Here is a 22,680-nt window from a genome sequence, read left to right as displayed (position 1 = left end):
AAAGACTTTGTCTCAAAAAAAATAAAAATAAAAAAGAAGATACCATTGTCTATCACCTGGGATATTTCCTAATTGTTTTATGTAAACTGGCTTCCTTACAACTCAAACCTGGTAAGCATGCTTCTGTATCAGGAATGATACAGAATGATCATCCTTTGGAATGATCATCCTGTCTACCTAGATATTTCTCTCAAGTAACTGCACTGTGCACTCCTCTTCCTTCAAATGCACCTTTGGGTAAAGGCCAGCTCTAACCATACAGCTTAGTACTTTTGTTTGAGATAGGGTTTTTCTGTACAGCCCTGGCTGTCCTGGAACTCACTCTGCAGACCAGGCTGGCCTGGAACTCAAAGATCGAGGGACCCTTGTCTCTGCTGTTTTTATTCCAGAGCACTTGTTACAATCACCTTTCTACACAGTTTACTTAATAGGTTTACTTTGTGAGACTGGCTCTTGCTATATATAAGATAGGCCAGGTGGTAGTAGAGGCCCACTCCTTTAAGCCCAGCACTCAGGAGCAGAGCCAGGTGGATTTTTGAGTTCCAAGCCAGCCTGGTCTGCAGAGTGAGTTCCAGGACAGCCAGGGCTACACAGACAAACTCTGTCTTGAAAAAACAATGTGTGTGTGTGTGTGTGTGTGTGTGTGTGTGTGTGTGTGTACGTGCATAAGCAGGAAATTAAGAAGGGTCTAGAGAAATCTTACATTTGCTGGTGTAACTACAGTGTAAATACAGTGGATAATGAGAAAGCTCCTCATAAAGTATGGATAATCACACTCATCTTTCATTTCTTACAAACTTTAATTAAGGTAGGACAGAAAGGCACCTTTCTTCCACCTCCTGTCTGCTGGAGATGGAACCCAGAACCTCTTACAAAGGCAGCAAGCACTCACCACTGAGCCACACCAAGAGGAGTCTCCCCTATTACTGAAAGGAGAAATCAAGTCCCTGGAAGCTTGTCCTAGTTAAGCTTCCTAACACATATGCGGTTAGATTCTAATTAACGTGTCTGCCAAACACCCTTTCAGGTAAATTGGCATGTCCAGTTACATTCGATTCTAACTAACGGGACTGTCAAACACTCTTCTGGTGAATCCCAGTCTCCATAAATAGGCTCTTCCAGGGGCTGGAGAGATGGCTCAGAGGTTAAGAGCACTGCTTGCTCTTCCAGAGGTCCTGAGTTCAATTCCCAGCAACCACATGGTGGCTCACAACCATCTATAATGAAATTTGGTGCCCTCTTCTGGCATTCAGGCGTACATGCAGACAGAACATTGTATATACAATTAAGTAAATCTTAAAAAAAAAAAAAAATTGGCTCTTCCAAAGCAGCTAGGATTCCATATACATTGACGATGAAATAAATATCAAAATGACTATATTATCATCTCAAAGCACCCTGATTTACTTCTCTGGTCCACTCTTTTCTGTTTCAGCTCCACTGGCCTTACCTTGAAAGGTATAAACAATTCACTCTAGATTTTTGTGTGGACAGGGTCACAGGGCCTCCAGTGTCACGGAAAAGCTAGAAGAGGGTTGGAGCCACCCAACCCCTTACCTTGGAAGCTTCAAGTAGGGTAAGGCACGTCTTTCACTGTTTACAAATAGGATTTATAAGTAGAATTTATCTACACACATACACACACACACACACACACACACAACACCCCTGGAGAGAAAGTAGGCTAAGGGCGGAGGAGCCCTTCAACAATAACGGTGATGACAATTATGCCCACAGGCTAGAGCTGAGATAGACATCACAGTAGTTAAGGCAAAAAGAGCTAGGCAGATTACAGGAGATCCAGAAAGGAAGAGATCCAACAAGGAAGGCAGAGGTGTTTTCCTATGGTCACCGTCCTGGTGTTAGAGGCATATTACTGGAGGAAAGACCCCTCTGCATGTAGAATGGAAGGAATTTTCTTTGGCACCAACAGTGATAAGTTTACTAATTCAAATAATTGTGAATCTAGGGAAAGGAAGGAGCTTTAATATGAAAATCTCTTTTAGCTTCTTGTTTGTAGGGGAGTTGGCAGCTTGTCACTCTTTTTCAGTCTCTTCAGTTCTAGGCTAACTTAGTAGGTTGAGTCGGAGAATAAGGAAGACTTGGCAACGGTGGATCATGAAGGCTGGAGGTGGAGCCCAGGAGTCTGGGGTCATGTGTGGTGAGTTGGCCTCAGGAGGTGGATGAGTTTCCTGCAGTGTCTGGCAGAGGCAGGCCTGGTGCTGTTCGGCAGTAACTGATTCCCCAAAGAGAGCAAGGCTAATTTCTCACTGGCACCCAGGGACACCAGCACCTGTGGGGCAGGAAGCAAATGACAGCAATATGATGTAAATTAAAAGGGAGAAAGGGTGGGGCTGGCACATGCCAGGGATTCCCCTCTAACCAGGGAAAGGGAAGTGGGCCTTTTATGGATTCGGAATAGACTGATCAAGACAAGAAGTCTCAAGAGCTACGAATCAACGAGGTATTCACCTCCATTCTCCGTAGGTACTGACTATAAAAGCAACGCACCAGATGATCCATTCACATGTCTGCAGTAAGAGGTTAAGGAAAGCCGTGGTGACTGACAATAAGCCAGAATGTCTGCTTCCCATTGGGTCCCTCATCTCCGACCAAGCCTCTCTTTCATTGTTTCCCCACATGGACTGCTGGAAAGTCTTTTAGTGCCAGCACCATCCTGTCAAATGCCTATGGTTCTAATGACTCAACACTGACCTATATTCTACTTTGTGATGTCCCAGAGGTGTGAATCCATTGGATTCTTTAGAGACTAACCCACTGGAGCCTTCCAGACCCCTTCCCCTCTCTAGGGTAGGATTGCGAAACCCATCTGCAACATACTGTCCTTGAGTTTCTTACACCCATTTCTAAGTGTCCTAGGACCTCACAAACTACATTAGAGAAATTCTGTGACTGGCAAGCCTTTGATCATCATGGCTCACAAGTCCTCCAGCTTTACCTGGTGAATACAGGGCTCCTGTCGAAGGCTCCGGAGGGCAATGATGGCAGCCTCCTTGACAGTTGGCTGAGGGTCTCCACATGCCATTTCTAGGAGCCGCTGGGGTACTTGGCACTTTAATAGCTCCTTGCCCAATCCTTCAGGTCCCAGATTGCCCAGGGCTGATGCAGCATTGCGCCGGATACCATCCTGAGGATCTCCAAGCAGCTGGGTCATACTGGGCACTGCAGCTGCCAGGGCAGGTCCCAGGGGACCAGCCTGGTAGGCTGCATTGCCCACCGCAAAGCTGGCACTGCGTCGCACGGCAGGGTCCTTGTCTCCAAGCCCTAGCAACAGAAGGTTGAGCAGTCCAGCCTGGCTCTGTAGTGCCCCACGGAGGGCCATGCTGTGTTGTAACAAGTGTCCCAGGAGACCGTAAGTACGGACCCGCACAGTGTTCTCTGAGTGGCCCAGGAGGCTGCGCAGTGGCCGGTAGGATTCATCAGAGCCAGCCAGGAGCTCTTGGATAAAGGACAGGTGGCTGGGGGATAGTATGCGGGCTGTGTGGGTCAGCAGGGACAGAATATCGGAGATCATGAGGGGCTGGTCACTCAGTAGAACAACGGAGAGGAATGAGATGATGGTTCTAGAAGAGGCAGCCACTGTGTTCACAAACTGCTTGAGAGAGGTGGGATCCATGAGGGCCAGGCGTGTGAGGAGGCCAATGGGCAGCTCTGCCTGTAACAGTGGAAGGTGGTGGCAGCAGACCTGGAAGAAATGAGAGCTCAGGCAAAGGAGTTCAGGATAGGGAGAGGTTTACTGCAATGGGGAAGGAGAGCCAAAAGCTGGGAGAGAGAAACACCAAGCCAAGGAGAGAAATGTCCAAGGAAGCAGGGCCTTGCCACATAGTACAACACATGAAAGGCACGTGCAGCCCAAGAGCACATCTGCTCTACGCTTACGCCTGGTTCTGCAAGGCCACAGTTTCTGCCTCCAGAGATCCAAGGCATAACACCAAAGAGTGCCAGGGCAGTAATTCCTGACCAAGGAGCTGAGCTACAGTGCCTGGCCTCCCTACTGAGTTACAAAAGAACCAGAGGAGAGACCGGTGGACAGGAGGAGACATCAGCTCCAGCTGCACGCCCATGTCTTGGTCTGAGCCTACCTCCACTCTAACACTTTGGCCGAGCTAAACTCCCTACTCTCTGAGGGCCTAGGAGGGCCTAGAGCTACTGGGACGTGAGTCAGGGGATACAACATTAGCCATCTTCCTTTCCCACCTTCACGCCTGGATAGCAACTCCAAGTACCTGCAGCAGGTGGACTGCAACTTCTGAGTCCCTGAGGTCAGCCAAGATACCTACAAGGAGGTCATCATCCACATCCAGGGCGAAAGGGAAGCAGAGCAGCTGGCACACGGACAGGACCACAACAGGGAGAAATTCAGGCCCCTGAGGCCTAGGAAGGGAGCAAAACATACCTGATGCTTCTGAGTCTCACCTCCCATTTCCTCTCCCAGCTCCACTTCCCCAATCTCAGCAACTCCTTAGGTTTCCAGCCTGTTCCTTACCCCACCTCTAGGCTTTTGACTCAAGCTGTCAGCTACTGCGCTCCTGCCCCGACCTCCACCTTTCCTTGTTACTCTGACTTGGCTATTTTCCCAATTCGGACTCACGCCTGGCTCAGGTGATGCAGGAAGCTGGGGGAAAGCAGGTGCTTCAGGGTCAGCATGAGGATACTTCCATGCTGGGACAGGTGGCTCAGGCATAACTGGGGCTCCTGGGTGAAGATGGCCATGGCCAGACTCAGCAAGGCTGCCGTGCCTAAAAACAACAGAGAATGCAGACCTAGTAAAGCAAGCAAGAGACCCAGATGTCCCTGATCACCAAAGGATCCCACAACCTGTCTGGTCTTCTCTGTCCCCCATTGATGAGCAGCTCCGTTATAGTCTCTGACACCCTCTCTGCACACAGCAGAAGCAATCATCTGTGGACTAACCCAGTTGTAAGCTGTCTCCTTTTGAAAAGGGGCCTGTGCAAACAGAACTACGCTAAGAGAAAGACACCTTGGGGTGAAATCAGTGTCCAGTCTGGCTCTAGGCTGGATGGACTTGATAGTGACAGGTCCTCTTCCTGGATAGACACCTCCTCGGGTAGCCTCAGGGCCATGGAAAAGCGGTGCCACAGAACAGTCCACACCTCTGAACCAGCCACATCCCTGATCAGGCCAGGCTTCCCCTGTTAGAGAGGAGGATGTGCAGAAGTCAGAGGTCATTTTGTCATTTCTGTCCCTAACCTACAGGGACAAAGAGTCACAGAAATCATTCCTTTGGCCTTCCCATCTAATATTTCTGTATTTTCCTTTTCCATTTCCCCTTTATCTTCCATCCTTTCGTTCCTCCCTCCTTCCTTTACTTCTTTTTAGAAAATAGCATCTCAGCCGGGTAGTGGTGGTACATACCTTTAATCCCAACACTCAGGGAGGCAAAGACCAGTGGATCATTGCGAGTTTGAGGCCAACCTAATTCACAAAGCAAGTCCAGGACAGCCAAAGTTAAAAGATAGGAGGTTCAAAAGCTCCAGGCCAGCCTTGGCCACATAGTAAATTTGAGCCTAGCTTGAGGTACAAAAGATCCTGTCTCAACAGAAAAAAAGCCTTGTGTACAACTTGGCCTTGACATGAGCTAATCTGAACAGGCTAATTTTCTGGTTTTCAATAGTCACATATATAAGTTGAGAGATTGGGTTACATTATGATAGGAAAGGAACATAAACTGGGTGTAGTGGTAGACTTATAGTCCTAGGGTTTGAGAGGCTAAGGCAGGAGGATCATAAAGTTTAAGGACAGCTTGAATACATAATGAAATGCTATTTTCTTTTTTTTTTTTTTTTCTTTTTTTTTTTGGTTTTTCGAGACAGGGTTTCTCTGTGTAGCCTTGGCTGTCCTGGACTTGCTCTGTAAACAAGGTTGGCCTGGAACTCACAGTGATCCACCTGCCTCTGCCTCCCTGAGTGCTGGGATTAAAGATGTGTGCCACCATGCCCACCTGTGAAAACTTTTCATCTAAACAATAATAATAATAAAAACCCACAAGCTCCAAACCCCAGAGAAGCTGCTTTCCCCCCACTGGATCAATGGAGATGTGGTTGAGCAGCCCCCCCTCAGGAGTCTTCTTGAGAACAGGAGGGATTTCAGGTTAGTACAGTTGACAGCAGTGTGTCAGAGGATGGGCAAACCTGGGCTGCTTCTGCATTTCTATATTCTAGTGGCTCCAAAATCTGCCCAGTTCCCCTCTCTGCCTCTCCCCAGTCTCAGAGCACACTTGTACCTGAGTAAGGAGCTGAAGCAGAAGAATGAGTAGACCATCGTAGAAGCCACAGCTGCACGGTGGAGTCAGCCGGACCTATTGGAGAAAGGCAAGAGGAATACAGACAATCAAGAGGGATGAGGTAGGTGGCCAGACCAGGCTACCGGCACCTAGGTATGGAGAAAACTCTTTTCCTTGGCCTGGCAAAGTGGGACACGTTTTGGATTTAGGAGTCTTGGCTCTTGCCTATTCCTTCATCATGTTCCTAGGGACACAGTCTAGTAGGATAAGCTTTTGGGTCCTCAAACAATTCTGGTTTAGGAAGATGTTTCAAAGCAAGAAGTTGGTTACAAAGTTCTATGTGCCTAACAGCACCTCCTAGAGGCAGTAGGCATTCAACATTTTAAAGGCAGGGCTGGAATGCAGCTCAATGGCAGAACATTTGCCAAGGTTGTGACATGCCCTGGATTCAATCTCTAGCTCTCCAAAGTATGTAGATAAAGATTTAAGGTCAGACAAGGGAAGGCTTCAGTAGAAAGGCAGGAACCCTAAGACACAACACACAGAAAAGCAGGTAGGCATAGAAGTTCTGAGAATGAATGACAACTCTTTAGGGCCCCAGCATTGGTTAGACTGTGACACTCTACATGTAGTGGCCTACGGAATCTGAACAGTTTCATATAAGCAGTGGGAAGCCAATAAAGACTTGCACAGTATGACTTTTGCTCTGTAAGGACAATAATTTGTAAAATCTCATATCCATTGTTTTATTCTCAGAATTTAGAATAGTGCAAAGCACTCAACATACAGTCCTGTGTTCAAAACAAAACAAAAACAACAACAACAACAAAAAAAACGTTGTATGGATCATCATATTTTCCCTTTAAAAATCTTATTCTGGTGGCAGTGAAGAGAATGAAGAGTAAAGGAAAAATCATTGACTAGGCAAGGGACCAAATAAACCAAGGTAGGTCAGTGATGTTGTCACCGAGGGACAAGGCTGAGCATGAACTCTAAGGTAGGATACAGGGCATGGGGGACTATCTGGGTGGGGTAATGGGGCAAAAGTTTCTCGGTGAAGTTAGTGCTCTAGCTAGTGATACAATCCCTATGAAGGCCAATTGCATCATAGACAACCAGGTGACAATTACTACATTTTCTGTGTCTAATATTCCAAGTGTGTTGTGGGAGACGCGATAAATAAGTTATGAAGTACAACAAATTCTATATAGGATGATAATTAGATAAATAGGAAGTCTATCCTTTTTCCCAAATGAGGAAAATAAGAGTTCAAAAGGGGTCAGTTGGTGGTGTGCACACCTTTAATCCCAGCACTTGGGAGGCAGAGGCAGATGAATCTCTACGTTCAGGGCCATCCTGGTCTACAGATGGAGTTCCAGGACAGCCAGGGGTACACAGAAAAATCCTGTCTCAAAAAACAAAAACATAACACACCAACAACAAAAGAGTTCCAAAGAGCCTGAAAAGGAAAAGAAGAAAGCAAAACAGGAGTCCGCAAAATGGCCTGGGTTTCTGATGAACACACAAGGTATCCGCCACTTCTCCACGTTAGTTAAGGAGACAAAGCAGGAAAGGTTGAGTGACTATTGTAGTAGGAGGAATGAGATCAGAGCATCAAAAAGGACTTCAGCCACAAGAACACGAGCTCCTGGAGGGGATCAAAGTAGGCGCCACACCTCTCACCTCAGATAACTGGGCAGCTTCTTTTCTTCTCCCTGCCCCCATCTTTGGAAGTTCTGTATCAGAAAAGAGGCCCTGACGAGCTAAGACCTACAGCAGTCCACTGTCTGGTGGCAAAGGCAAGAAGAGCGGCTTCTTGACTCCTTTTCCATTTGCTAGTTTCCTTCAGGATTACTGGATTTGGTCCTTTCTCAGGAGGGCTGCTTTGGTGTTGGACATAGGAAACATGTCTGGACCTTCCCAAGTACCTCACCTCTGCAGGGGCAGACAGGGCGTGTGCAGCTGCAGCGATCCATTCCCGGGGCTGGAGGTCAAAGGTCACCCCTTGCTGACCAAGCTGTCCCAAGAGACAGGCTGCTGCATTCTGTGAGAAAGGTAAAGGAAAAGAAGGAACGTCTGGAGCTGGAGGGATAAGATCACTGGCTGCTCTTCCAAAGGTCCTGAGTTCAATTCCTACAACCACATAATGGCTCATAACCATCTATAAGGAGATCTGGTCCCCTCTTCTGGCATACAGGACTACACATGGGCAGAACACTGTATACATAATAAATAAATCTTAAAATAAAAGAAAAAGACACCAGCAAAAGAAAATTATTAAGAAAAGCATTACTTTATAGTGGTGCACACCTAAAAAAAAAAAAAAAAAGAAATAAAGAAAAGAAAGGAACATCTGAACTGGTGTGGTGTTCAGGACATAAGACGCTTGCAGAGACAGCCGTGAATAGGAAAATGGCTGCCTGCTCCCAAGAGGGTCAGATGAAGAAGCTGAAAGGAGAAGGGAGAAGGCTGAAAACTTACCACAAGAGAGACAACATGTGAGTGGGTAAAAAGAGTAGCAACTTCACTGCCAAGCTTCTCCATTCTGTAATAGAAGGGTACAATGGAGGGTTACGATGGGCTGGTAAGGCTCCTTCCCGCTCACTCTACTGCACCCTCTGCCTATATTGCATATCCACCCCCAGGGCTGAGAGGGGATGAGAAGCCAGGCCTGCTCTTCGTAGATAAATGCCACTCTGTCTTAATCCCTTCCAAGCAGCTCAGGGGTGTCATTCCCTATATGTGAGGGTTCGCTTTGTGGGAAGACTTCGACTTCAGTGGAGAGAACTGACTTGATGACTCACCCGGAAGGCAGATCTTGTAGCCGAAAGACAATAAGGGACAGGAGGTAGAGTGCCACCTCAGTAGACTCTTCCCAATCTGCTACTTTTACCTACAAGAGAAACCTGAGCTATTGGAGCAGCTTCTGGGTGATGGGGAGCATCATGAGACAGCCAACCATGTTGTTATCACTGGCTTACCTTGCCCTGGACCAACATCAACAGTGACTCCAGGGCCTGGGGTTCCTGCCCCAGAATATGGCACAGGCGCTCACTTATATAGCAGCAGGAATAGAGAACCTGGGAAGTAGGAAGGAGCCTATCAGTGGGCAGGACGGTCCTGGGGTCCTGCAGTGGAGGGCTCAGTTGAAAAGCTGGCAAGCCTCTCAGTAGAGCTGCTGTCCATGCGTGGGGGTTGTGACAATTTCGACTGTTAATATGACTGGAGTAGGAAGAGCCTAAGTAAAGCACACCTCTGAGCGTTTCTGTGAGGGCCTTTCCAAAGCAGGGAAACCCCGTCCTGAATGTGCATGGCACCATCCCACAGGCTGGGGCCTGCATGGAATGAAAGGAGAGAAGAGAAAACCAAACACCACAGCACCACAGGGATTCTCTCTCTGCTTCCTGGAGGCCATGATGTGAACTAGTGCACTCTCTTCTCAGCATTCCTCCCCATGAAACCTTTCTCTTCCAATGAGTTCTGGCTGACCAAGAACTCAGTATGTAGACCAGGATGGCAGGCTGGTCTACAGAGATAAGCCTCCTGAGTGCTAGAACTAAAGGCAAGCATAACCATGCCCACCTATAGTATTTTTCTCCTCCCTTCTTTCCTTCCTCTCTCCTCCCTCTCCTCCCTTCCAAGAGTTAAAAGAAATCTGAAGTTTTGGGACCCTGAGCTGTGGGAAGGAAGTACCTTGAGAAGGTGGAGGCAGAGAATATGGTGCCGCAGACCAGAGACAAGGGACGGCCTCAGTTGGCTGCTGTCCTCAGTCAGCTGATTGGCCAAATGCCAAGAGACCTATGGAGACATACTTGTCTCTATCCCATCTCTCTTCTTCCACTTCCATTCCTCACATGCCTTCACTTGGCCAGGAGTCTCAGACTCTTACTGCTCCCTTTTGGGTTCACTAGGAATCTCAGTCCCCATTCCTTACCAGTCTCCATGGCCAGTGGAAAACTGAATCCTGCCCTAGTTTGGTTTTTAATGGCCCTATCACTTAGGCAGTTACTGCTGAGCCATGTGGCCAACGCTCTGGAATTCTAGCCATTCTGTGTTGAACAAGTGGCGCAGACCAGCATGGGAATGTCTGTTTCTAGAAATCCTGAGCAAAGAGAAGCCCAAAGCATTCCCCCTCCCCTCCAACACAGGGTTTCTCTGTGTCCTGTACTTGCTTTATAGACCAGGCTGGCCTCAAACTCATGGTGATCTGAGTGCTGAGATCAAAGGCATACACCAACATGCCTGGCCAAAGCTTATTTCTGTCTCACAGAAGAAACTGTGGCCAGCTTCCCCGGTTCCCATGTTGCAGTAAGAAAGGACCAAGAATTTGTAGCTCAGACCTGCTCCTTGGCATCCCAACAGCTGGGCAGCCCCACAGGAGCAGTACAGATGGCTGCTAGGGCAGAAGAAATGGCTCCAGGTAAATCTTCACTTTGCTCCCTAAGTGCCTGGCTCATTTGTGGGGCTCCTGTGGAGAAAGGAAAAAAAAAAGTAAGGCCTGGTTGCTTCCCATAGATTATCCCATTCAATCTTTTGGGATACTTTTGTCTTGCTTTGCTTTTTGGCTTTTTGAGACAGGGTCTCATTATATCCCAGGCAAGCCTTACACTATGAAGCTGAAGGTAACTTTGAACTTGATCCTCCTGTGCCTTCAATACCAGGGCTTCATGCATGCTAGGTAAGTGCTCTACCCAATGAGCTATATCCTTAGCCTTAATTTACAATTTTTGAGTGCCTGCTAAGTACCAGGCATCACTCCAGATGATGGAAGTAGGAAGGCTATAGCCAGACCTACAGAACAAGAAAGTCTGATCACCTGGAGGTGTGTGGAAAGGAAGCTGTGGAACTGTTAGGCCGTGAAGGAGTCCATCCAACACAGCACGCTGTGTGGTCAACAGGCTAGAGTAAAATGCTTTGGAGATGGCCCGGCTGTTCCCGTCCACAGTTTCACACAAGACAGCAAAGCACTGAGGAAGAAAAGAACAGAGTCAGCAAAGGAGCATCAGAAAACTGACTGGGCTTTTAAAAGACCTGTGAATACCCCAGGAACCCAGGAAAGGGGTCAAGAGCTCTGGAGATAGTAGTCTGACCTAAGAATTCCTCCCAGGGAAAATGCATCAACCGCCTTCCTGTTTGACAGATGAGGATTCTGATGTCAGTCCTCCCCTTTCTTCTTTTCCCTCCCACCTCCACACATACCCTTTCTTTTTCTGTGTACTGGGATTCGAGCCCTTGCATGTACTCTTACATCTGTCCAACTAACCCTATCTTCTCGTCAGCAGCTCCTTAAATGACAATTCTAGAACTGTGAAACATGGGTATAACAATTCAGAAATTCAGGAAGAGGGACAGTTATTCCAAACTCCTCATAGCACTTTGTACTCAGTGACATGACAAATGCCGGCCAATAACACCGGTGACTTACTGGCCAAAATTTAGTCTAGATAGTCAAAGCTTTCTGACTCAAAAAGATGAGGACTATGAAACTAGAATCTCAAGACTAGAAACGTGAGAATGGACTGCTAACTGGAGGGAGGAAATTGGACCATAGCTATGTTTCCAAGTGCCTGTTTTCCTTGGACACAGTGTTTGTAACCTCTCAGACCAGTGACAACTCAGCTGTTTTCTCATTCTCCTGTCCTTAACACAGAGTCTGAGAACAAGAATCTGAGTAGTTCATGAGTTTTTAGCACAAACGAGGCTGGAGAATGCTGGGTGATCTGCAACATGCTTTTATGTTGCTGTTGTTTTGTTTTGCTTTTGAGACAAGGTCTCACTATGTATAGCTGTCTCAACTATATGTAGACCAGGCTGACCTTGAGCTCACAGAGATCTGTCTGTCTCACAGGTACTGGGATTAAAGGCATGCACCGCCATGCCTGGCTTTTTAAAAGTTAATTATTAATTTTTGAGACACTTACATTTGTGGCCCCGATGAAAACCAAACTGCTCAATGCCGCTGCAGTTTAGTTAGCTTGCCGCTGCAGTTTAGTTAGCTTGCCGCTGCAGTTTAGTTAGCTTGCCGCTGCAGTTTAGTTAGCTTGCCGCTGCAGTTTAGTTAGCTTGCCGCTGCAGTTTAGTTAGCTTGCCGCTGCAGTTTAGTTAGCTTGCCGCTGCAGTTTAGTTAGCTTGCCGCTGCAGTTTAGTTAGCTTGCCGCTGCAGTTTAGTTAGCTTGCCGCTGCAGTTTAGTTAGCTTGCCGCTGCAGTTTAGTTAGCTTGCCGCTGCAGTTTAGTTAGCTTGCTCTTTCTGTCTAGAGTGGCCCGTCTCCTTCCCTGTCCTGCCCAACTGCCAAACTGCTGCACACTCTCGAAGTGTTAGCATAAATGACTTCCTTTGTTTTTGTGGACTCTCCACGCAGTGCTAATGGCATCCCACGGTGCTTCTGTGCTATATACAAAGTTCTAATGGGCTTCTCACTGTCCCTACTTGACTTTTTCCTTCTGTTTTGGTTTTTCAAGACCTGGTTTCTCTGTGTAGCCCTGGCTGTCCTGCAACTCACTATGTAAACCAGGCTGACCTCGAACTCAGAGATCTGCCTGCCTCTGCCTCCAAAGTTCTGGGACTAAAGACATGCACCACCATGCCCAGTTTTTCTTGACTATCTTTCGTGAAGTCTCTTCAAAGTGGAGACTCTCTCTTACTCATGTGGCATATTGCACATGGTGAGAATTCAATGTTTGTGCTATGAATGTAAGCATAAGAAGGGGCTGGGAGAAACAGAAAAAGATAGGAAAGACAGAAATCTGGAGGTAGGAGATTACCGTAAGGCTGTCCCTTCGAAATGTCTGTTCGGAGTCATCTGGTTGGGCCAACAGCTTCCCTAACAGGTCCAAAAAGAGGTTGGCAGCCTCTTGAAACACCTGTAGGCTGGGGAAGAATGAACCCATGGCATCTTCGCATCCTTCCACTAAAAGCCTGGATACAGCTATAGCAAATTGGTCAGTTCTGGAAAGATGAGAGAGCTCTGCCAAGGAACACATCAGAATGTTCCTCCCTTCAACTCTGCTAACAGGCACACGTGCATGCGCACATGCACACAGACACACGGAAACACACACACACACAGACAGACACACACACACACACACCCCTAAAATACACCATTCAAGCCCCTCTCAGTCGTGTTCACATCCTCGATCCTTCCGCTAAGGCTCATCTGTACTGTGCTGAGTCTTATATTGCTGATATCTTGGGGCAAAGCTGTAAGTGTCTCATGGTCCTCATGAGGATCAACTAGATTCTGAAGGCTACTCAGCTCATCTCCAACCCTGTCACACAACATCACCCCTCACTTGGTCTCCTAATGAGGAAGAGGAGGGAATGGAGTAGAAAGTGAAGCCATACAGAGCAAAATCTTCTCTTCCCCCACCTGTCACCTGTCTGGCTCCTCTCCAGATTGAAGGCGCAAGAAAAGTAGGCCTGAACCACAGCCACCAGGTCCCGTAAGAAGGCCCCATACCAAGGTTGCTGTGAAGAAAGGAGAGAAAGGAAAGCATGAGGAAAGAAGCAGAAAAAGCAGCAACAAAGACATGAAGAGTGCCAGTCAAGGTGGAAAGAGACAGAGAAGGAGAGAGTCAAGCATGCCAGTCAAAGGGCTGCAGACAATCTGGAGATGTCACTTGACTTGAGCAGCATGTTAGAGCAGCGTGTTAGAGCAGCATTAAACTATGCTCTTCAGTTTCTCGCATTTACCTGAGTTGGATACTCAGCAGTAGAGACCAACATCTTGGCTCCCACAGCCTGCCTTACTGACCCCTCACCAATTAGGGGGAGAGTGCGGGAGGGGGTTGTTTTCTGAGTTCACCCATGTTAGGACCCAATACAAGGAAGTAGAGGTTTGACCCCAAACATAGAGTCTTTTTTTATATATAATTTTATTTATTTATTATTTATACAGCATTCTGCCTGCATGTGTCCCTGCAGAGCAGAAGACCTCATTATATATGGTTGTGAGCCACCATGGTTGCTGGGAATTAAACTCAGGACCTTTAGGAAGAACTGCCAGTGCTCTTAACCTCTGAGCCATCTTTCCAGCTCCCAAACCTATGCCCTGATCCTAGCTCTCCCACCTATCCTGTGGCCACACACAGTGACTGCAGGAGCCAATCTTTGAACTTCAATCAGGTAATAAAGCTCAAGACCCATTCTAGGGACCCACTCAAGGCAACTATTATAAATATTGGGAAATTATCCATTTTCTAAAACACTGACTTTTCTCTTCTCTTAGAACACCAGAATGGGGAGAGTTGGAAGGATGGCTCAGAGGTTAAGAACACTGTCTGCTCTTCCAGAGGTCGTGAGTTCAATTTCCAGCAGCCACATGGTAGCTCACAACCATCTATAATGAGATCTGGTGCCCTCTTCTGATATGAAGGCACACATACAGACAGAATATTGTATAAATAAATAAATCTTTTTTAAAAAAAGTGTGGGAGGGGGCCGGAGAGATGGCTCAGAGGTTAAGAGCACTGTCTGTTCTTCCAGAGGTCCTGAGTTCAGTTCCCAGCAACCACATGGCGGCTCACAACCACCTATAATGATCTGGTGTGTTCTTCTGGTATGCAGGTGTACATGCAGATAGAATTGTATACATAATAAATAAATAAATCTTTAAAAAAAGAAAAGAAAGAAAGAAAAAGCCAGACTAGGGGAGCTAGAGAGATAGCTCAGCGGTTAAGAGCACTAACTGCTCTTCTAGAGGTCCCGAGTTCAATTCCCAGCAACCACATGGTGGCTCATGACCATGTGTAATGTAATCTGACTCCTTCTTCTGGCATGCAGGTATGTATGCAGATAGAGCACTCATATACATACAATGAATAGATAAATCTAAAATATATATATATATGAAAAGAAAGAAAACCAGGCTGGGTATATGGGCTCAAACTTCCACATGTCCACAATGGGCTGGAGTTGAGGAACGGCCCCAGTTGGGGTGAGGAATGTCTATCAAACTCTTTTAGACAGCTGTCTACCTACCTTGGCCTCTTCACTCACTGACACTACTTGTTTAGCCTGGAAGGCATCAAAGTTTTTAAGTGATGGTCTGGTAATTAGAAAAAGGAAGATAGAAAATAAGAGGCAGTCAGGCCAAACAGATGGCCATTCCAAGAAGAGAGGCCCAGGTCTTCAGAGGCTGCTGGCCTGCTGTGTACCTGCTGGATACTGCTGTTCTCTTGGCTGTATCTAAGGAGCCTGAGAGGCAGCTCAGGCAGCCCTGCCTCCTGGCAGAAGGTATACAAGAGCACAGAGTCACTGCAGCTGGTCAGGAGACTGCTTACAACACGAAGTGCAGGGAGGAGGTGGGACGCACCCTCTAGGACGCCTTTCAGAATCTGGGGGGACACGAGAGAAAGAGACGGTGATTGGTATAATTATAGGTAAAGGAAAAAGGGTTGCAAATACTGGATATCTCCAAGGTGTTAGCAGAGCAGACCAAATGTCTGCATTCCCAAATTGGAGGGGCAAAAAGCCAGGGCGGAAGAACACAGGCACAGGGAAACTGCACCAGAGAAGATGACTATGGAAGGTTGCCTGACATGGAATACCAGTGACAAAGGGGCAGGGAATTCAAGGTCTCTCCACCAAGACTAGAACTGTTGTTGTCTGTTCCTGCCTTCTCCAGCCCTTTACCTTAAAGACAACAACAACATCACACACACACACACACACACACACACACACACACAGTTTTCTACAAAATAAAAACAGATATGAAACAGTGTTATTTAGCTCCAGAGAAACAAGACATCATTGATCTCTAGATCAAAGACTGCCAACAATCCACATGCCAAATTTAGCCCAACACCTGTCTGAGTGCAGCCCATACCCTAAGGATAGTGTCATACTTCTAAATGCTTATTCTTCAAAAAGAATAACTCTGGCATTATTTTGTTTGTTTGTTTGTTTGTTGTTTACTGTCCTCAATTTTGGAATTTATTCCCCCGTTTTACAGTGTGTAGAAAAGAGAATTACTCATTTTAAAGGCAGGGAACTGCATTTGTATAAATCAGGAGCCATCTGAGAGACAGGCTGAGCTGGTCAGACGGCTCAGCAGGTAAAGTGCTTGCAGCACAAGCCCAATGAGATGACTTTGATCTTCAGAACCCACATAAAGATAAACTAAAGAACCAACCCCACAAAGCTGCCCTCTGACCTCTACTCATGCACCATAGCAGGTGCTCCCATTCAGAAAAGCAAAGAGGAAGGACATCGGAGGAGGGAGAAAACAGGGAACAGGACAGTAGCCTACCACAGAGGGCCTCTGAAAGGCTCTACCCTGCAGGTTATCAAGGCAGATGCTGAGACTCATAGCCAAACTTTGGGCAGAGTGCAGGGAATCTTATGAAAGAAGTGGGAGATAGTAAGACCTGGAGAGGACAGGAGCTCCACAAGGAGAGCAACAGAACCAAAAAATCTGGGCACAGGGGTCTTTTCTGAGACTGATACTCCAGCCAAGGACCACTCATGGAGATGGCCTGGAACCCCTGCACAGAAGTACCCATGGCAGTTCAGTGTCCAAGTGGGTTCCACAGTAATGGGGACAGGGACTGTCTCTGACAGGAACTGATTGGCCTGCTCTTTGATCACCTCTCCCTGACGGGGAAGCAGCCTTACCAGGCCACAGAGGAAGACAATGCAGCTACTCCTGATAGACTAGGATCAGAGGGAAGGGGAGGGGGACCTCCCTTATCAGTGGACTGGGGGAGGGGCACAGGTAGGGAAGAAGGAGGGAGGATGGGATTGGGAGGGGAGGAGGGAGGTACAGGGGGGCACAAAGTAAATAAACTGTAATTAATAAAAAGAAAAATAATTTTTAAAAAAAAGAGAGGAAGAGACTGGAGAGATGTGGCCCAGGTGGGAAAGTGCTTATTGTACAAACGTGAGGCCCCGTACTCTTATCCCTAGCATCCATCTCAAAAGCTGGGTACAGCAGCATGCCAATCAAATCAGAGCTGGAGAATTAGTCATGAGGATTATCAGGGCTTTTTGAACCAGCTAGTCTACTGGAATTAGTAAGCCCCAGCTTCAGTGAGAGATCCTGTCTCAAAACAAATATCAGGGAAGAGTGATGGAAGACAACACCAAACACTGACCTCTGACCTTCACACATATGTACATGTAAGCATATGCACTGATACATAAAACATGTAGTGAAAAGGGGGGAAATAAATATAAAACATGTTTTTCTAAGTTCCTGAGGTTGGGGGAAGCACTGTTTTGGAGATGCAAAGAAAGGCTTTGGAAGAAGGAGCCTAACTTTTAATGCTGATTAAAATGTTGCCCCTGAAACAAACAAACAAAACCCCAAAATTCAACTGTCTCAGTAGATATCTTCAGTATAAAATACTGTATCCTGATGTGATCATGTTTTAATTTTATCAATAATAATTTTGCAGAACTATGCTTGCTTTCAGTTTTTGAGCACAAAAGAACCTCCGTTTTTGCTGCTTGGCCCTTGATGCCTTCAGTATTTGCTAGTTCACTGATCTCTCTCCTAGATAGATATTTTCCTCTTCAGAAAAAGAAATCTGAGGCCTTCTCTCTGTTCTTCTAACCTCCTCCTTGAAATAACTGGAAGAGGACAGCCTTTCCTATTCCTTACAGCAGTGATGTCTATCATCCCTGACATCTGACTGGGCCAACCTCTTCCTCTTCCTGTTACCTGCTCGCCAGTCCCACGCAGCTGACTCTGGATGCACTGGCAGAAGTCAGGGTTACACAGCAGAGTGAGGGGGGCCTTCAGCTGCACAGGCACAGGCTCGGTGGTCTCTAGTAAGCGTTGCCACTCGTCATCGCTGTCTGGCTCCTGGGCATTTGGAGTGAAAGAGGTCAGGGGGAGTGAGTGGGGTCATTGCTTTCAATCCCAGGTTAGGAACTGAGAGGCTTATGGGGAACAATAGTAGCCAGTGGCTCCTTTAACATAGGCATCTTCAGATGCTGTCAAAAAAGACACGATGGGCATCATGTAAGGGGTCTTGAAAAGTCAGTTGTGGAACACTGGGGTATGCACATAAAGAGGTACTCAGAAAGATGTCCAGTGCAGCACGGCTGATAAAACACAGAAATGTTGGGAAGGGAATGATAAATCATGTCTGTCTCTATTAGGAACTACTAGGAAGTCATTAAGTCGATCTCAGCACTGAGGATGTCCCTTATATAGGATTTTTGCATAGGCTGAACAAGCAAGTTATTTTGCAGTGTTCCGCTAATTGTTTTTTTCATGGTTATGTTCAGCCTATGCAAAAATCCTATACAATGACTATAGTTTGAATGTTTTTGTCTTCTCTAAACGATTATGTGCTGGTAACTTATTTTTCAAAACTCCTAATGGGAATTTTTTTTTTTTTTTGGTCACAAATCCAATACCATAAACTGATTAATTCTGCTATAAAAATGATTTCCAGGGGCTGGATTGATGACTCCGTGGTTAAGAGCACCAGACGCTTCCAGAGGACCTGGGTTCGATTTACAGCACGGTGCTTCAGAACTATCTCCAACTCCAGTTCCAGGGCATCCAATGCCCCCTTATACCCTCCCTGGGCACCACACATACATGGTGCACAGACATACATGCAGGCAAACATGGACATATAATAACCATAATTTTTAAAATGGTTTCTTGAGGCTTACACATATAAACCCAGCGTTCTGGAGGCTGAAGTAATAGGACTATGAGTTCAAGGCCCGCCTGGACGATATAGCGAGAACTTGTCTATTCTGATTTTCCCTACAAAGGATGTGGTGCTCAAGGGACCGTCTTAGAAGCACAGAGAATGAGCTTGCCAACATGTTAATTTCAGACCTCCTAGCCTCAGAGGTTTGAGATAGACATTTCTGTTCATCACAAATTACCCGGTCTCTGGTATTCTGTTTTGGCAGCACAAAATAGACAGAGATAAAGGTAAGGATATAAAGGAATTCTATGTATTCTCACAATTATTATTATTTTTAATGTGTTTGCTTGTATGTATGTCTAGGCACCATGTGCATTCCTGATACCTGAGGAGGTCGGAAGGTGGTAGTGGATCTCTCGGAACTGGAATTGTGGATGGTTGTAAGCCACCACATGGGTGGTAGGAAGCAAACCAGGGGCTTCTGCAAGAACAGGTGCTCTTAACTGCTGAGTCGCTTCTCCAGCCCCATGATTCTTCAAGTTGAAATTACTTCAAGATATAAAAATTAGAATTCCAAAACTGACAGAAAAGGTTGAGGAAGAAGTATGCGCTCTGATGTAGAAAACAGATCATGTGATTAAGAAAAAAAGGCAGGATGCAAGGAAATAAACATAGGATAAATCCAATAATGTAGAAACAGCCAAACTATACATATACATATATGTGACAGTCAGAAAGCTTGAAAGAAGCCATCTTTAGAAGTGAGGTAAGGTTCAACAGAGACCTTCATTCTTATTTATTTATTTGGTAAGGTTTTATTATGTAGCCCAAGCTAGATGGATATTCCTAAGCTCAGAAGATTTTCTCTCTTCAATCTCCCAAAAAAACTGGAAAGAGGGAATGTTCTAACATCCACTTTAGAACCTCCCATTTTATCTGTGCATTCTGATTTTTGAGAATTACATGTTCACATAATGTGTACTTAACACCTATAGACTTACAGCAAAGCCATTTTTTTTCCAGAGCTGAGGACCAAACCTAGGGCCTTGTGCTTGCTAGGCAAGCACTCTACCACCGAGCTAGATCCCCAAACCCAACAAAGCCATTTTTAACACTATGGGAGCTTGTATTAACAGTTCACACTGCTCTAGAAAAGCACTCATCTAGGCCTTATGTCCCACCTCATTTTCCAGATCCATTGCTTCAGTGCTCCGCTGGCCCCTTGCCTCTGGCCTCAGCTCTGGGAACTCTTGTTCACACTCCAAGGTCATGTGGTTTTCCCTGCCAAAGAAAGCCTGGGAATAAGATGACTTCCAGACCTGAGGCTGGATGTTCACTGCCTTGAACTTCCCTCCAGACTCAGGAGAGGGCCTGGAAGAACCAGTCATAATGAAGACAGAGAGTGTGTCCAGGGGTTGTGGGATGTGGCCAGTGCAGTATTCGTTAACATCCATACACAGATTCTTGACTGCCCTTCCTCTCAAATAGATTTGTCGGTTGGTTGGTTTTTTCATCTATGACTTTCCATTCAAATAATCTTCCCTTTTGGATAGAAAAAAAATCCTTGTCCTTTCAAAGTACAATTAGGACACAGGGACAAAATCCTGAATCAAGAAATAATTAGAGGAGCTGGAGAGATGCTCAGTGGGTTAAGAGCACTGGCTACTCTTACAATGGTCCAGTTTGATTCTCAGTACCCACACAGTAGCCCACAACTGTCTAGAACTCCATCCCAGGGGATCCAATGCCCTCTTTTGGCCTCTGAAAGCACTGTACACAGGTGATATACAGACATACATGCAGGCAAAACACCTATGCATATAAAAGAAAAAATAAAAGAAAAAACTAAAGTAGAAAGAATTAGAACGTAAGGGCCTAGGACTCAAGCTTTTAAAGCCACATATTTATAGTTAGCTATATTTAGGCCATGGCTAGTGACAGAGCCATTTCATGTTTGTTTTGGTTATAGCCAGAGTTCTGCTAAATATCGCCCCCCACCACCACTTTACCCTTCTCACCAAGGTGCAGGGGGTGCTTCTCCAGCCCCCCAGTCTTCCCAGTTGTTCTTCATTTCTGAGGCCAATATACCAGCCAAGAGGCTTGATTTCTGAGGATGGACCTTTAGTCCAGGCACAGGGGCTGTGCTAGGTGTCACCTTGCTGGATCTATCTTCTTGTTCAAGAGCGGATCCTGCATTCTGGTCTTTCTATGAGAGGTGCATAGGAGACAAGAGAATTATTTGTACAGTATGGATCCTATTCATGTCTTTTTTACCAGTTCCTTAAAAGTCACCTCTTTCTCCATCTCCCCAAGTCACTAGCCTGTTCACATTATGTATTTTCCTCTGACCCACACACCTTCTGCTTGGCTTCTTCAGCCATGCGTTTACAGGCATGGCGCAGGATGCGAGACTGGTTCCCCTTGGGCGCCAGGCGGTGGGCCTGTTCATCCTTCAGGACCTGAAGTTCTGGGGGTAGGCAGCTAGTAAATGGGGCGCCCAAATTGGAGCCTGCTGGTTCAGTTATTACTGCAGAGAGGAAAGAGGACACCATCAGGCTAGTGTTATAGGCACCACGTCCTCTTGGCCAGGGACAAATCCCGTGTCTCCAGGCCCCTGTGGAAAGAGACCATTTTGACAAAGAAACAAAAATTAGGAGTGGTAAAAACTAGACTAAAGGAGGAAAGAAATCCAAGCTGGGGGAGGAAAGAGGCATGAGGTATCCAGAGAGCAGGGAGGGAGGAAATCTGGAGAAAAATGCTAGGAAAGGCCAGAGCACTGGGCCCTGATGACTCACTGGTGACACGGCCAGCAATGAAGGGGTGATGTAAGAGGTCTGGCCAGGACAGACGCTGCCGGGGGTCCTTGGTGAGCAGCCCCTGCAAGAAGTTCTGTGGGGAGAAACAAAGCTCCATCAGCCCTCTCTGCCCTTCCTTCCAGGCTTTCCCTAACCTCTCAGTGGTACTGGCAAGCCAACTGGCATATATGTTCTTACGGCAGCTCAAACACAGCCTTAATAACACTTCTCTCAGGATTACTGCCTTTATCTCCTAGAGAGCCATGACTGTTAGTCATGGAATCCTCATGTGAAAACAAATCTGTCTCATCAACTCTGTGAAGTAGGGAGAAAAATCTGGACGAGATGTCATTTTCACAGTCATCTTCAGAAAGCAAACCCTCATAGCCAACAGATTGTTTGTGGATGGGTGTGAACAGACCAGAGATACATACACAATGGTTCAAGGATGTGTTTGGGAATACTCAAAGCCAGAACTCTTTCAGTGTAATGTTCAGACTGGCCTGGGACAGCAAGGTTGTATCCATTAGGAAGGAACCCTTAATTACTCAGGTCTGAAATAAGAACAGAAGGTTGGGGCTGGAGAGATGGCTAAGAGCATTCACATCCTTCCAAAGGATGTGAGTTTGATTCCCAGCACCCATTACCAAGCAGCTCACAACTGCCTGTAACTCCAGCTCCAGATCTGACACCTCTAGCCCCTGAGGGCACCTGCACTAACACACACACACACACACACACACTTAAATAAAAATAAGTCTTTTAAGAAAGAACAATTTTTAAAAAGAAAATTAAATAAATAAACCAAAACAGAAGAGGAGGCGCTATAGGCTGTGAACGCTCTTCTAAGATGTGGTGATGTGCTGTTGAAGATCCCTACAAATCTTCATAAGAAGGAATAGTCGAGGTATACTTCCCTCATTTAAAGCTCCTTTATTTAACTTTTTTGAAAATGATTTGAACACCTCCAACTATGTAGGATTGGGGGGGGGGAAATGTGT

At 46.3% G+C, this 22,680-nt stretch overlaps 1 protein-coding gene across 2 annotated transcripts in view; it reads right to left on the bottom strand.

Annotated features, from left to right (window-relative positions):
* Positions 1 to 781: 781 nt before the first annotated feature.
* Positions 782 to 22,680, bottom strand: part of Stk36 (serine/threonine kinase 36) — a 28,023-nt gene continuing 6,124 nt past the window's right edge. Inside the window, exons 7-27 of one of the 2 annotated variants that reach the window (XM_021626406.2) lie at positions 21,680 to 21,773; positions 21,242 to 21,411; positions 20,903 to 21,090; positions 20,066 to 20,165; positions 17,933 to 18,076; positions 15,423 to 15,602; positions 13,637 to 13,734; positions 13,029 to 13,134; positions 11,082 to 11,232; positions 10,606 to 10,733; positions 9,959 to 10,063; positions 9,247 to 9,345; positions 9,070 to 9,158; positions 8,747 to 8,810; positions 8,199 to 8,309; positions 6,266 to 6,340; positions 5,003 to 5,174; positions 4,613 to 4,760; positions 4,248 to 4,395; positions 2,960 to 3,706; positions 782 to 2,293 (exon numbers count right to left, since the gene is read on the bottom strand). In XM_021626406.2, coding sequence (XP_021482081.1) covers positions 2,153 to 2,293; positions 2,960 to 3,706; positions 4,248 to 4,395; positions 4,613 to 4,760; positions 5,003 to 5,174; positions 6,266 to 6,340; positions 8,199 to 8,309; positions 8,747 to 8,810; positions 9,070 to 9,158; positions 9,247 to 9,345; positions 9,959 to 10,063; positions 10,606 to 10,733; positions 11,082 to 11,232; positions 13,029 to 13,134; positions 13,637 to 13,734; positions 15,423 to 15,602; positions 17,933 to 18,076; positions 20,066 to 20,165; positions 20,903 to 21,090; positions 21,242 to 21,411; positions 21,680 to 21,773 — 3,258 coding nt within the window. In that variant the 3' untranslated portion in view covers positions 782 to 2,152. The remainder of the gene's footprint in view (positions 2,294 to 2,959; positions 3,707 to 4,247; positions 4,396 to 4,612; positions 4,761 to 5,002; positions 5,175 to 6,265; positions 6,341 to 8,198; positions 8,310 to 8,746; positions 8,811 to 9,069; positions 9,159 to 9,246; positions 9,346 to 9,958; positions 10,064 to 10,605; positions 10,734 to 11,081; positions 11,233 to 13,028; positions 13,135 to 13,636; positions 13,735 to 15,422; positions 15,603 to 17,932; positions 18,077 to 20,065; positions 20,166 to 20,902; positions 21,091 to 21,241; positions 21,412 to 21,679; positions 21,774 to 22,680) is intronic. The other variant, XM_060368638.1, reaches the window with a different exon arrangement.

The sequence above is a fragment of the Meriones unguiculatus genome, chromosome 15 (assembly GCF_030254825.1).
Source record: "Meriones unguiculatus strain TT.TT164.6M chromosome 15, Bangor_MerUng_6.1, whole genome shotgun sequence".
NCBI lineage: Eukaryota > Metazoa > Chordata > Mammalia > Rodentia > Muridae > Meriones > Meriones unguiculatus.
The sequence above is the reverse complement of the archived record's forward strand: the minus strand, read 5'-3'. Positions and strand labels throughout refer to the sequence as shown.